The sequence below is a fragment of the Carassius gibelio genome, chromosome B16, assembly GCF_023724105.1.
Source record: "Carassius gibelio isolate Cgi1373 ecotype wild population from Czech Republic chromosome B16, carGib1.2-hapl.c, whole genome shotgun sequence".
Lineage (NCBI taxonomy): Eukaryota > Metazoa > Chordata > Actinopteri > Cypriniformes > Cyprinidae > Carassius > Carassius gibelio.
In genome coordinates, this window is record NC_068411.1 from 26203457 (window position 1) to 26219483 (window position 16027).

General features: G+C 35.2%; 2 protein-coding genes across 4 annotated transcripts; both read left to right on the forward strand.

Annotated features, from left to right (window-relative positions):
* Positions 1–2360: 2360 nt before the first annotated feature.
* Positions 2361–5238, forward strand: si:ch211-215k15.4 (fucolectin-3). 2 transcript variants are annotated; one of them, XM_052579638.1, is made up of 7 exons: positions 2361–2510; positions 2741–2817; positions 3287–3584; positions 3681–3832; positions 4017–4299; positions 4477–4651; positions 5139–5238. In XM_052579638.1, the coding sequence occupies exons 2-6, from the start codon at positions 2745–2747 to the stop codon at positions 4625–4627; spliced, it is 957 nt and encodes a 318-aa protein (XP_052435598.1). In that variant the 5' UTR covers positions 2361–2510; positions 2741–2744; the 3' UTR covers positions 4628–4651; positions 5139–5238. The 2 variants fall into 2 exon arrangements, with proteins under 2 accessions (XP_052435598.1, XP_052435599.1); XM_052579639.1 differs by having other exon boundaries at positions 5142–5238.
* Positions 5239–8212: 2974 nt separating this feature from the next.
* herpud2 (HERPUD family member 2) lies at positions 8213–15114 on the forward strand. Of its 2 annotated transcripts, none has more exons than XM_052579623.1 (9): positions 8213–8356; positions 9274–9631; positions 10695–10772; positions 11442–11543; positions 11965–12104; positions 12207–12332; positions 13025–13348; positions 13451–13553; positions 14511–15114. In XM_052579623.1, the coding sequence occupies exons 2-9, from the start codon at positions 9485–9487 to the stop codon at positions 14685–14687; spliced, it is 1197 nt and encodes a 398-aa protein (XP_052435583.1). In that variant the 5' UTR covers positions 8213–8356; positions 9274–9484; the 3' UTR covers positions 14688–15114. The 2 variants fall into 2 exon arrangements, with proteins under 2 accessions (XP_052435583.1, XP_052435582.1); XM_052579622.1 differs by lacking the exon at positions 8213–8356 and adding an exon at positions 8371–8508.
* Positions 15115–16027: the final 913 nt, after the last annotated feature.

Genomic DNA, 16027 nt, shown 5'->3' on the forward strand with positions numbered 1-16027 from the left:
GCACATTATGGAAGTGAAGTTAGAGCAGGACTTCCCACTAGGGGGGATCAGTGATCCCCCAGGGCAGCCGGAGTAAAAAAGGTTGAGAACCCCTGAGTTAGAGCCAGTAATCATTTTTATTTTGTAATGTCCAGTAGCACAAGACAGATTATTGGCATAATAGTGACATCTAGTGGTAACAATGGGTGTTAACTGTTCCCTTTATACTACTTCCTCTATGAGTATTGCACAATTTTAAGTATCTATACAACATCGCTTCCAACCACAATATTGTTCTATTATTATTTTTATTTTACCTTGATTTATAGCCTACTTCTCTTGCACTCAGATTGACTAAAAGACATACTTTTCCAATGCCATATACACTGACCCTCAGCATTAGAAGCCCTGAGATGATTGATGGAGCACAAGAAAATGACTACTGCAACATACTGTAATAATTGAATTGAAATATTGTATTTAAATTTTTTATAGCTATTAACAAACTACATTCCAATCACTGTTTGATTGGAGAGTCTATTTGGGGGTGGGGTGTTCACAATAATGCATCAAAGCTCCTGTAATTACATATACATTTATTGAGGCCAGTTTGCAATTCCATCAGATTTGTGTTTTCAGGCATATCATCTTTTATTTGTTTTACAAATATGAGTATAAGGCAGCATTCTGTTATGAGCTAATCATATTGACTTGACAGAGCCAATATATTGTTATGTTATAATTTTATTTAAATGAATTTTCTCAGAATAATTATACTTTTATTACTCAGCATTTAAAGGATTCCCAGCATTCCAGGTCATTGTGGATTGTAATGTCTTTTCACTTTCAATGACACTTTTCACAATATTTGTACTCTCTTAATATGAGCATAATCAAGTCAAACACATCGATCAAAGATCAAATTAGACCTGATTTTCAGACATTCAGTCAACCCACTCTTGACAAAATGTGTAATTACTTTGTTTTGCCTGCCATACACAGGCGAAACAAAGTAATTAAACACTTGTATAGGCATGAAATACATCACCTTTGTACCTCTCTTAACTCTGACCTCTAGTTCTGTCTGTTGACATCAAGACAAAGTCATCTACAATCTTGGCTCTTTAATGATTGAACCGTTTTATATGGGCTACACAGTTTGCACAATGAAAACCACAACATGAACACATTTTCCAAAGGAAAAAGTGTGAGAGACAAGTTTTAGAGATACAGTTTTACACAACAATTTCATAAAGCCTACATTCAGAAATTCATTTTCCTTTGAAGCATTTATATATTTATTTTTGCAGAAAAAAAAGACGTTTTAGTACAATTTTGTAATGAATAAGTTATCAAGCATTTTAAATTAATGCAAAATGATATAATTTTAAACAAAAATTATGTTTATAACCATGTTCGTTCTATTTAATGTTCATTTTAGACATTGATTAGTTCACATGCAGTTGTTCAAAACAGATAATGCATCAGTGCACAAACTCAAAAACAATATGTAAAAAGCCAATTTGAGAAGTGATAAGGCCAATTTTCATGAATGATTGCAAGAGAGCTCTTTAGAAATAGGCCGCAGACAAGATACAGGGATGGGGCCAGCCAAAGACTAAAGGTTTTATTCAAAGGTAAGGTCTGTAAAACTGAATGTGGTGTAAAAGTTCTTTATGATTCATTGTCCAAACCTGCATATAGACTACAGCCTCTATTTGAAACGCAGCACAGAATTTAAAAATTCTGAAACTTTCTTCTTCTTTTCTACAATAAATGCAACAACAGCAAGAAAACCCATTCCCATGCTTCAATTGCTTTCTTTGCAATTTCTGATTTTGTTTGTCACATGTAAGTGAGGTTATGTCCTTTTAAAACTTTTATTTCATGAGTTTTGGTTCCTTGCCGCTGTCGCCTTTAGCTTGTTTAGTTGGGGAAACTTCACTTATTGCAAATGATTGCACAGATAATATTTAAACTGAACTGAGCTGCATGATGACATCACTGAATTCAATGATGAACTGCCTTTAACTGTCATTTTGCATTATTGACACCACTGATCTAGATAATGATTGACACACTGTTTTCCTAATGAATGTTGTTCAGCTGCTTTGACACAATCTGTGTTGTTTAAAGTGCTATATAAATAAAGGTGACATGACTATATCACATTAAGTAGATTTTATGGTTTCGGCATTGTTTGTAATTTGACATTTTGAATCCCTTTTTTGAACCTATTGTTTTTCTTTGTTTTTCATGTATTTTTACAGACTGGACCTATATGTTTTCTCCTTGGTTTCATGCACTGCAATAAAACTTTATCTTTATCAATTTATTTGAATTGATTAAAAACATGCAGATTAGTTGTGCTAAAGCACATTTATCTCAGATGACCTGTTTAGATAAAACATCCATGCTGTGTATTTATAGCTGGCCCTTTTATGTTTTGTTTGCATGAGCACTGTCTTTAGCGTGATCTTTGTCTTCTTTGAGAGAAAAAATATACATATTTTCTAAATAATAAAATACAGGTGAGTGGCTTGTTTTAATTAATGCCAGTTTTGTTTTCATGCTATCATTTTAATTCCATATTTGACTTAATTGCAAATCGAATTCAATTAGAATAAAAAAAGTGCAGTCATTCTAATAAATATTGAAATAAACCCATAGAGTAAATCCATTATAAAATCAGGTTATGAACAAAACTGACCGTGCTTATTAGATTTTTGATAACCTTGCTTATTTTACTTCTCACGTATAGGATAATGGAAATGCAGATGTTTTTCATACTTTGGATTTTTGTAATGCCTTATTTTACAGACTCAACTGCAGCTAAAGGTAAGATTCAAAATTGCACAGATAGTTTTAATTATAAAGAAACACTCAAAATACATTCCAGACACTGGTTGTAACATTTCACTGCAATTCACTTTTTAATTAGAGCAAGTTCTCACTCATTAACTTTTATCTTTTTTTTTTTTTTTAAGAAAACGTTACTATTAATTTTTGTTACGTTTTATGAATTATTCATAATTTCATAAACTTTTTTCTGAAAATGCCTTAATTAGCTTATAACCGCGATATGTTGTAGAAGATGGTTTTCTATAACATTTTATATTTGAACTGTCTTGCACAGGTGTTTCTTCTTGGCAATAATGGTGGAAATGTAACTGTTGCCTTTTGTATAAACTTATCTATACAAAAAATTACTGAAAAGCAAGCAAACAGATAATTTTTAAACTTCTGAATTTTGACTTATTCATATACTTGTTTTATAATACTGACTATAGTGCTTTATCAATTTCAGCCAGAAATCTTGCTTTATATGGCAAGGCCACACAATCAGACCTGGTCGAGAACCCTTGGTCAGCAGATGGCCATGCTAGTAATGCTATTGATGGCAATCGTGACCCACATTATCACCACGGATCTTGTACTGCTACTACATTGCAAGAAGACCCTTGGTGGAGGCTAGACTTACTAGACAAGTATGTAGTGACCTCCATAACTATCACCAACCGAAAAGACTGCTGTCCTGAAAGGCTTAATGGAGCTGAGATACACATTGGGGACTCTCTGCTGAACAATGGCAACAGCAATCCACTGTAAGAAAACTACCCTACAACTATTTTAAAAGAACAATGTGATGAGGTTATATACACACGATCCTGTACTGTTCATCTGCTGTTGTTTTTATACAGGGCTGGAAAGATTTCATCCATTCCAGGTGGGAGATCCCTCACTTTCAAATGGAAGAAAGGCATTCCGGGCCGTTACATCAATGTGTTCATACATGGATCTCAAGTTCTTACCGTCTGCGAGGTCGAGGTTTACGGTTATCCAGCTCCTGATGGTGAGAAGGATTGAAACTGTGTAACTCTGATAAAAGTAATTAAGCAAAACATAGAATGCTTACTATAATCTATATATTCAAAAAATTTCAATAAAGCAATGTTTTTTATTTAACAAAGTTGTTGTCTTGTAATCCATTTCTAGACAGTAAGACAAGTTCTTTGTTCTTCCAACTGTTGTTTTAGGTGAAAATGTGGCATTACAAGGGAGAGCTACACAGAGTTCTCTCTATGGAAACGGCTTTGCATTCAATGTTGTTGATGGGAACAAAGATGCTGTTTACGTTCATGGATCCTGTTCCCACACCGAAAAAGCTCTCAATCCCTGGTGGAGACTGGACCTGCTGAAAAGGCACAAGGTGTTTTCAGTAGTAATCACAAACACAGCAGACAATGTTCCTGAAAGACTGAATGGGGCAGAAATCAGAATCGGAAGCAGCTTGGACCAAAATGGCAATAACAATCCCAGGTAAGTGAATTCAGCTCTAAACCTCTTTATTTCTCTTTAAATACATTTAGAATTTACTGTAGTATGCTAAAAAAAGTTACATGTAACTTGGTTACAAACGGTGTAGCTGCTGGGTTTGCTTCGGATGTGGATGGCATTTCAAAGTTTCTCAAGATGCTTACCTCACCTTTTCTTCAGGTGTGCCGTGATCTCTTCCATTCCTGCTGGTTTTTCCTCCACCTTTGAATGTGATGGGATGGAAGGACGTTACATTAATGTTGTTATCCCAGGACGGGAGGAATATCTTTCACTGTGTGAGGTTGAAGTGTACGGTTCACCACTGGATTGAGAAGCACTTGCTTCTTTTTTAAATGTAAGATAAAAAAAAAAACTCATTGCAAAGCTCTCATAAAGTTTTAATGAAATTAATTATATTCCATAATACAAACATGAGGGTGTAAAGAAGAATGCTGCATAGAAATACTAAGGCCCAGACTGACCCCTAGTGGAGGGTGGACCTGTAGAAAATGCCCCTTATAACCAAAACCAAGAGATGATTAATGTTCTCACCTGATAAACTGTGATGCTAACTGATGAACTGAAACTCATATAATGCTATGGATATATTTTTTGCATACAGTGTTCTAATCTACTATTTCACCAGACTCTCCATGTTCTGCTCTTTTTCTTAACATAAAAAAATAAAGAGTGTTTGTTTGTTAAGATATGACAAAGGGCAGCAGCTAGAATTTTGTTATTCTAGCGCTAATCATATTGACTCTAAAAGCCATTCTATTATTATGTTATTTAGCTTCATTAAAACTCTGGATTTCTCAAAACGATTATGTTTTCTTACTCAGCAGGATTCCCAGCATTCCAGGTCATCGACGACCGTAAAACGCAGTGTAGAACACTCATCATTGCCACTCAGAAGGCTTAATAAAATTAGAGTTGGACATATTTTGTTTCTCCCTTCAGTAACTATCCACAGCACACTATGAACAAATAAGTCAATTTCCTTGTGGTAATTATCTTTTCTGAGAAATAATAATGAGAATACAATAGGCAAAATAATACTGAGGTTTAGTTCATTCATCCAAAGACTACATTTCCCAAAATGCATTGTTCTGTGTACCAGAATATTAAAAAAAGTGAAAGTGACATACAGCCAAGTATGGTGACCCATACTCAGAATTTGTGCTCTGCATTTAACGCATCCAATGTAAACACACACACACACACACACACACGCACAGCAGTGGGCATACATTTATGCTGCGGCGCCCGGGAAGCATTTGGGGGTTCAGTGCCTTGCTCAAGGGCACCTCAGTCATGTTATTGTTAGCCCGAGACTCAAACCCATTAGGAATCAAACTCTCTAACCCCTAGGCCACAACTTTCCCCGAACCCTCATTCTCGCAATCTTTTGCTTTTTCTGAACACATTTCGCTTTAAGATACGTAAGGTAAATGTAAACATAGGTGTCATGGAAAGTCAATAGCACCTCTTTTTACGATTCCTCATTTGTTCTTTGAAATATGACAAAACTTTGTCTTTTAAATGATTTGCATTCATTTTTGTTTATTCTGACATTTGTGTTTATTAATTCAACGATCAAGCTGTAACCAAAATAATGATTTATTGAGACTTTTCCTAAATTATCCAATTTGTCAATTCAAGCCCAAAATTTTAAGTGAATTTGTTTATATCTGGTTTTTATTCCAGTACAATAAGTACTTCTTAACGTGTAACTTGGCCCTAGGCGAAGCATTATAAAGCAAACCCACTGAATCTTCAGTCTCCAGATTGAAACAGGAACATGAAGACCTCGTTTTGAAAGCATGTGGAGCAAAGTCCCTGCAGATTGGTGCGAACTAATATTCAGACTTTGTGGAGCAGTTATGGTGAAATATTATGAGTCCACTTGGAGGGATGTGACTCTCCCTCTGTGGTTGTCAAACATGTGATGTTTCCCCAAAACCAGAAACATCCAGGGGGCTGGAACACAGACATATCTCACCAGTGCAAGGTGCGATCCCATCAAGTAGAAAGTCAGCCACACTACCAAAGAACGCTGCCACGCAGTCATTTGGTGATGAGCAGTTGTTTGTTTTATTAAGACCTTGATGTTGTAGGATTCCCAGTGAGAAAAACCTATGTTAAAAATGCTGAAATAAAGGCCTGCCTACTCTGGATTGCCAACTTTCATGTGTTTTTCCTCAGTGTCGCCCCAAAAAGACTTTGGCCAGCACATATTGGCATTTAGAAACAAGGCCCGAAAAGAAGCCACGTCAGATCAGAAACTCAAAGCAGACGCTGCAGAGATACACAGCATTCTCAACATCTGCTCTTTTAAGGCAATTCTGCATGGTGATGCAAAACTAATTTCTGATTCTCCAAAGACGTTTTACAGGTTGCAGCTTTTGATTTTCAGTATGTTGGTGGAGGGTGTGGGATGAAAGATGTTATTTATTTGTTTGGTCAACTGTATGGACGAGAAGGAGTGTGAAAATAGAGTGCATGGCCTTCTGGATCACATATTTTTCCCCCCAGAGCTACAATCGATCTGAAACAGAGGGGAAAATATATGGCTTAACGTTTATAATAACAAAATACACTGGACTGTAAATGATTCTTGGGGCTGTACTGAAAAATTCTGATTATTTCAGAGCTGGCTTTTATTCTGTATGTAATTATGAGATTAAAACATATTTCTATTTTGTGTTTGTGTGTTCTGTATTAGTGATGCAAAGACCGATTCATTTCCGCGAATCGGTTCTTTTCGGACAGATCGGCTCATTGAACCGGTTCAAAAAGGCGATTCATCCGTTCCTGGTTATCAAGCAATACGTATTTATTTTCTAACAACTCAGTGCAATGTTGTATCAATGAAAAATTTGTGTAAACACATATTGGGTAAACACATATTGAAACATTCAAAAATAAAGTTATCTGTGTGAAAGCATATTGCTGACTGTAATTCACTTAAATTAATGGTGTTTGTTGTAACAGTTTTATTCGCGGATCTTTTATGTCAGATACGACTGACTGACCCATTCTGACTAGCCTGTACAACTTGGATAAAATTCCTAAAAGTTTCACAGCAGCACACAGATGAACAAACGCGGATAGCTACGTAATGGCTACGTAAAGAATGACTAAAACGTATAAACTCATTGATTTCGCTTAAGCAACTTTAAATATAATATGCATGCACAATAAACTATTGTAAAATTTATTTACAACACTCGACGAAAATGTATTTTTGGCTCAAAAGAACGATTAGTTCAAGAACCGAACACTACTGTTCTGTATTAATTAATTTGTAATATTTAGCATACCAACACACTAATCTTTCATAGTAACATTTTATGATTACAATTATAAAGGTATCATATAGGCTACCTTCTTTAGGAATTTGGCTTTATTCTGTATGTAATGTGAACACTTGTTTGGGAGATTTAAAAATACTTATTTCTATTAAATATTTATATTTATTTAGATTGTTTTAGAATCTGTTGTTTAATGTAAACATATTGTTTTTAAAAACAACACATTTAATATTTGATGTTAAAGCATTCACCCTCATCTTTCATAAAAACTTACAATTATGCTAAATTAGAAAATTAGAAAATAGAAATCTCTTCAAGGTTTTTTTTTTTTTTTTTTTTTTTTTTTTTACCAAAAATGCTCTCTATATAAAAAATGCTTATATAAAAATTCAAGGCTGTTTGTATTACTCCTTTTGACTGATTGGTGAACTAATATAAAGTTATGGGAAAATATTCTGTTTTTATCTACACAAAAAAGTTATCTAGTTGTCTACATATTTTATCTAGTTTAGATGCATTTAATGTAAAATAAATAAATAAAGGAAATAAAACATTTTATTGGCCGGAGAGAACCTGTCTTCCTGCAGTTTATGGAGTTGTGTGGTACAGAATTAGAAAAGCCTTCTCTTTTCACGAACCGATGTTTGTCTTTTAAGATACCTTCGCTTTTATGCTGAACTAGTAACAGCCTTCAATACCCCATAGCTATATTCAATAAGAGAAAGAAATCGCTAAGCTGATCTCAGGTAAGTGCATTCGTGCTTTTTTTATGTCTGTGGAAACATCTACAAATGTACGGAACTGTCTGCCCTGTTCTGCTGTGCTGACGACATTTCCGGAGTTACGCCCGACTCCATTTTACACGAAAACATTATTTGGGGAAGATATTTATACTCGGGTACATACATATGTTTTTATTTTTCTTCAGGTGCCTTCAAAAGACTATCTTTATTTGAATGTTATTTCATATCGAGCGTTCTTGCTGTCTGTGGGATTAACGTTGAGCCTCTAGCTCACTGGCTAGCTAGCTGGTCATTATCTGATGTTTGTGTTCTGTGCATGTTACGTTACTATTAATTTATCGTTTAACATCATTTTAAAGAGATAACTTTAGCAATTCGTATGCATTTTCTGATTAAGTAGACCAACACGTAATCTGAGATCATTATATGTGATGTAACGTTGTTTTGATTAGTTGCCTAGTAGTGCTAACGTTCTATCTGTATACAGTTAACTTAGGTGTTTGGTGACAGAACATGATGCATTTATTTTCGTATTAATTATTGTTTTATTGCATTGTTTTATGTTATTTAATAATTAACTTTTGTTGAAAAGCTTCTTCCATCGTCACATATGTAAATGTCACATGTTAAGTAGTAAATAATTTGAGCTGTATGTTATTATATGTAGATGTGGTCCAACTGCCAGGATCATTTCGCCCAGTTAATAATTTGTGTGACTTTTGAGCACGTCTCACACACAAATTGAAGATTTGACCCTAGGATTTGTTCTAGGTGTTAAGCATGTAATGAGCTTATCGCCTCATTTTTAACTAGCATTGCGGTGTGGTTTATCAGGCCTGTTTGCATGCAAAGCTGGTTTTCATTTACATATTTAAACATATTTCATAACATATTTCTTCTCCATCTGTTTTTCTTTAAAGGCTGGCTGAGTGTATCCACCTGCCACTGACACATTCCTCTCACTGATCTTGGGTGCTGAGACTGCCTGGAGAGCATCATGAAGGATACTTTCAAAAGTTTATCAACCATGAATCCAGTCTGAGGAAGGAAAATATCACTGCCCTTGAACAGGACAACCGGTGCAGTGTGACTTCACTGTCTCTGAGCTCAAGAGCTGCTTTTTTATGAACCATGGAACAGGGTACATTTGACAGCCCCGTTACTCTTGTCATTAAGGCACCCAACCAGAAGTATGATGACCAGACCATCAATTGTTTTTTGAATTGGACAGTAGAAAAGTTGAAAAAACACATATCCAAAGTGTATCCAAGCAAGCCGGTGAGTTTATGTTATCATCAAGATTATTATTCTATTATAAAATAAGTCAGTCTGCCAATTATCCAAGAGCTATGTTTATGTGAACAATCATATGACTAAGTGTTAGAGTCTCTCTAATCGTTAGTGCAGTGTTTTGAAGCAATAGAATAGTTCACTCAGAAATGAGAATTGCTGATTTTTTACTAGCCATCAAGCCATGCAAAATGTAGATGGATTTGTTTCTTTATTAGAACAGATTTGAAGAAATAAAGTATTACATCCCCTGCTCACCATTGGATCCTCTGCATCGAATGGGAGCCATCAGAAGTCCAAACAACTAATAAAAAGATCACAATAATCCAATAGTAATCCACACAACTCTAGTCCATGTCTTATGAAAACCTAAAAGCTGGTAATAAGAAAATTCTTTAAGGTATTTTTGAGTTTCGATTTTGTCCAGAAGTGACGGTTTAAACTCAAGTGCCATAATGATGGATTTGTTTCTTACAAACATGCAGCTTTGACTTCACATGATGTTAATTGATGGACTGGAGTCGTGTGGACTATTATGTTTTTAACATCTGTTTGGACTCTCATTCTGACGGCCCCCATTCACCGCAGAGGATCCATTGGGGAGCAAGTGATATAATGCTACATTTCTCCAAATCTGTTCAGAAACAAACTCCGCTACATCTTGGGTGGCCTGTTTTTTTTTTCATACCTAAGGACCTTAAGTAAGCACTTAAGTGTCATAATTCTGTGCTGTGGGGTTCAAGAAAGGTTTGTTTATGGCTGTAAGAGAGCTTTCTATTTATAAATCACAGAATGAAAATTTAGCCAAGGTTATGTCTTATTCCTACATGATTCGAAACATGTTTTTATGATGATTTAAAAGTGTTTTTAGAAGAAGCCTATGAAATTGCATGCTGACTTTAGGAAATGGCAGCTAGATGCCACCTGCTCTACAGGAATGTTTGGCATTGCTGGTATTTTGCCCAAGAGAGCCCCATGCAGAGCTGTGAGATTTTATGTCTGAGATTTCTCTGAACACCGTTCTAATCAAACCCTTCCTACATTCTTTCAGTCATCTAAGGATCAGAGACTTGTCTATTCTGGACGGCTTCTTCAGGATCACTTGCAGTTGAGGGATGTGCTAAGAAAGGTTCTCTGATTTAAACCGGTTTCTCTGATTAAGAAAGGTTTCTGTTCTCTGGTTTGCTTAAACATCAAATCAGATGCAACGTACAAAAACAAATGAAGTGTTTTGAAGATAATTTTGATTGTTGAGAAGTTGAAACTGCCGCTTAACTTTATAGTTCGTACTTTTGTACTTTATAGATCCTAAAACTTTTGTGATCCACCATCATAATCTATTTGCGGCACAGTTATTGGGCCATCCGACCACAAATAATCTTGGGGTGATTTTCATTCTTTCCTTTTATTCTTTTTTTTTGTTATTCTTTTAATTATGTTTTAAAGTTGGCATGAAATTTAATTTCACCCTATCTATTTTATAAATGTTTCTTATTGTAAACGGTTCATACCGTGCAGACGTTTAATTATTTAAAATTGAAATTTCCTACTTCCACTTCCTTTAAAACTAACTTGGCATGGCAGTTAAAAAAAAAACTCTGAGAGATGACACAGTGACCAAAGACATTGGTTAAATGCATTTGTACATTGATCAACAATAACAAATGACAGAAACTTGATGCAAGAACATGTATAGTGACCACCTCAAAGTGTGTATATTGTACTCTTTTAAAGTATTTGACCAGAGCTCAGGATTTTTGTATGGATTCTAATCACTGGATTTCTTCAACCCCAACAGCAAGATGAATACCACATGGTCCACCTGGTGTGTGCGTCACAAAGCCCCCCGTCATCCCCCACTTCCAGCAGCCCTGTTAGCACCACCGATTCCAGCTCTTCAGTGAGTGCATAGATTAAAAAAAGAAAAATATCATTCCATGAGGAAAAGTTCCTTTTCCTGTTTATCATATACGTAACACCTTACATTAAGACTTACATAATACAATTGGGTAAACTGAGAACAAAGACCGACATTCTGGCCCGGAACAACAGTTTCAAAGGAGAATAACTGAGAGTAGCATTGTTTTTCAGATAAACAAGTATGTTAACATGTTTCATCAATATCTGCAAACATGTTGGTATTTTTATGCTTTAAACAGAGTCAAAAACTTGCATACAGCACCTTTAACAAAGGTTAATAAATGAAAAAAATATATTGCTCATTGTTAGGTCATGTGAGTTCATTTTTAAACTAATATTAACAAATAAGACCTTATTGTTAAATCTTAAGCTCGTGTCCATTATTCTTTTTTTCTTCCTAGATGTCAAACAGTACAAGTCCATCCTCCTCATCTTCTACCCCTAGTCAGGAAACTCCAGCCAACTCTGATGGTCTAAGGCACCGGGGGAACCCAACACAAACACACGGCCTCAATCCTGCCCCTACTGGTGTGATGCAGAGGTAAACACACATCACACTCCCAAATAACCCACTCAAGGCAAAACGTATGGAGTTGATTTTTGAAGCTTTTGAGTTTCATTTTGAATATTTCATTCCACTTAGGCCTGAAGGAATGCCTCTTCCCTGGCAAGGTGGTCCCGCTGCTGGCTTCCCCGCTCACCCTATGTACATGCCCATGCAAATGTTTTGGTGGCAGCAGATGTATGCCCGCCATTATTACATGCAATAGTAAGTTACTTCAGCCCAGTTGTTGTTAAATATGAGGTTAGGACTCTGAATAATGTATATGAGCCATTTCATACTGAGATTTCAGAAAATAGCTGTGCAAATCAGTATAAATAAATACTACAGGTCAATTTTCTTTGAATAGGTAATAATAATGAATGATCAAAAGTTTATCAGAAGTGAAAGATGTTTATTAGTCATCATAGAATTTATCACTGTTTGCACAAAAATATTAAGGACCAAGAACTGTTTTCTACAGTGAAAATAACGACACCATTATTATTGTTTCAGCACAAATAATAATTGATAACGAAATCAGCAAATCAGAAAGATTTCTATAGGATCATGTGACACTGAAGTCTGGAGTAATAGCGGCTGAAAATGTAGCTTTGCATCACATTAATCAATTACATTTTATAATATATTAAAATGGAAAACAAATGGATTTTGTAATAATATTTTACAAATTACCGTTTTCACTGTGGTTTTGATCAAATAAATGCAGCTTCGTTAGAATAAGAGACTTATTTCAAAAACATAAAAAAAAAAATCCGGAAATTTTCACTAGTATATGGATATTTCTCTGTAAAGAATGGAATCAAAACAGACCCTATTACTTCCTTCACTCATTTATTGTAAAGTGCACCATTCATGTGCAGTGTTTTGTTCATAATTTTTCATTCACAATCTTTCAGTCATGCAGCCATGGCAGCCTCCCGGGCGTCCAGCGTGGCCCCGTTTCCCACTCCCAGTGCTGGCCCAACCACTCAGCCAGCTCGACCTAATGAACCTGCAGCCCCTATGGGGCCCAACCCTGCCCCCGAGGACCGCCCTGCCAACCCAAACATCCAGATGAACGCTCAGGGAGGAGCCATGTTGAACGACGATGAGCTCAACCGAGACTGGCTGGACTGGATGTACACAGTGTCACGTGCTGCCATTCTGCTCAGCATCGTCTATTTCTATTCCTCTTTTGGCCGCTTTGTTGTGGTGATCGGTGCCATGCTGCTGGTTTATCTGTAGGTTGTGTACTAAATAGAAGTTTCCTGATAAGCAGAAGTTGACTTGTAGGAAGTTGAACATTGTTTTTGCGCTTCATTGGCTCTGTTTGTGTACTCCAGGCACCAGGCTGGCTGGTTTCCCTTTAGAGCAGACCTGCAGAATCCAGGAGCTGGAGAAGGCCCACAAGACGAGGCTGAGCAAAATCAGGATATGCAAGAGATGGTTAGTTATAGAGGTCAACTTTTGCCGATATTGTTGCAGATATCTAGAAAGCGAGATATACTGACAGAACAGAATAGTTTGGACACACTGGACTGAATTTGTTTTCCATGATCTTAAAAATGTGTTGCCCTAGAAGATTAAATGTAAATTGTGTCCATGTATGAATTCTCTTTAAACTAAAGGTATTTTTTTATTTATTAATTTAGGTCTCAATACATAAATTGTAGGTTTTTATTTTTAAGATTTGTCAGTTCATCTTAAATGTGGAAAATAGAGATGATAATGTGTTCAGTCTGTTTAAACTTTTTAAATTCACATATGTACATATAATACACTGATGTAATTTTCTGTTTGCATTTATTTTAGATTATTTTTGGTTTAATGTTTTTCTAAATCTTAGGCATTTATTTGTGCAAAACAGTCAAAACAGTAATCTTATGAAATATTACAATTTTAACTTTTTTCAATGTTAATATATTTTAAAACTGAATTTATTCCATTGATGCATATTTTTTTTTTAGTTCCTTTGGAAAGTTAAATACCAGTATAACACCATTTATTTGAAATATGAAATTAGAAACATTCTAAAAATGTTTTTACTATCAGTTTTGATCAATTTGATCCATCCTTGCTCAATCAAGTATTCCTTTCTTTCAGATAAATCTTAAAACTTTTGAACAGTAGTGTATATTACTGAATAAAACATTTAAAAACATTATAAAAAATAGAAAATGCTGATTATATACTGTTAGGACTGTTAGGTGACTGTTAGGGAGTTTAAAATTGACATACTTCACAATTATCAGCTGATACCAATAATCTTAAAATGGTCATACATCGTCCTAAAACTAATTCTTTAAAACTATTACACATCTTTCTCAAATGAGTGTTTTATTTGGTATTTACAATAAACAAACTTACCAATCTCTTTTTCACTCTCTCTCTCTCTCTCTGTAGGAGCGTATGATGGATGAGGGGATGGAGGATGATGAGGGGGACAGCGGAGAGGAGGGTCCTGAAGATCCCATGAACACAGACCCGCATCAGCCGGGCTTCCTGTCGGCCGCTTGGTCGTTCATCAGCACTTTCTTCACCTCCCTCATCCCTGAGGGACCTCCACAAGCTGCCAACTGAACTCGGATGTCTCCACATCATCTGTGGACAGTGTAGAGTAAAAACAAAATTATAATAAAACACAAAAAAGTACAAAATGGTCTGCCAGTCCTGGCAAGTCTGTAATGCTGCTTCAATGGTGTTCAGTTTTACCCCTACGCCATTGCCTAATGCTTTTTTTCTCGCCTTTGTCAATAAGTCGGGGTGAGGTTTCATGGATGTGCTGTCCATGTTGTTATGAAAGACTTTCTTTTTTTTCTCAAGACTGGTTGATAAACACATAAGACCATAAGACTTAGTGAATCATGGCGTTACTTTAGTGCACAACTATTTTTCTCTTCCTTGTGTGTAAATAAATAGTAAATATTTACAGATATGAATATATGCATCTCATTGAAATAAGGTGTGTTTTTGAATAAAATCAGGTTTTGGTTTCTTATCGTAATAAGTGGTTTTGATTTCAGCTGATCCACTGATACACCACTAGTGGGCGCCACGATAAAAAAAAAATACATCTAAATTGCAGATTTCAAAGAAGCTTCTTTCCAATGATTAATACTTTTTCTTACTCCATTAAATGTTACTTTTATATACGTATATATACGTTTCTATATATATATATATATATATATATATATATTGTTAAAAAAAGATCGAAAATTAAAGTATGATATTTTCAAGAAAATTTTACAAATATTTTCAAGAAATCATAATGTTATCTTTAAAAATATGATGTATTCTACATGCTTATATTATAATGTACAGTATATATATAACGTATATGTGACAACATTTAAAATAGATGGAAGTAGTGATGCAGCAAGTAATTCGGCCAATATTTGTTTATCTCTCTCTAGAAAGAGAGAGTGAGATTATATATAGATTATATATAATTTATTTATATAAATTTTTTTTATAAATCAAGAAATAAAGACAACCTATTTCATAATTACATATATTGCACAAACTATTTTGTACAATTATTGTTCCTTAGGGAAGAATTTCTTACTGATCTCATATACTTGCATGGCATTGGTAAGAGTGTATGTATATGCCACCTGAATGCAACAAAATCCCTTTTTACATTCTGAAATAAAAGCTGTCATCTGCATTCCGCAGCTACAGCCCTCCTTCAGCTCAAATAAAGACACTGAGGTGAGATGGAGACAAAGTAGACCATCATGCACTTCAGTGCCTTCAGAAAACCTCTAATCAAATGAAGATGGATTTTGTATGGTTCATTGTAACAACACAATTAATTATGCATGACAGAGACATTTATTGGGCTCATTTCACCCGGACTCCACTAAGTAACTGGACAAATTGGATTATAGTCCCTCTTCCCAAGGTAGGACAACTCT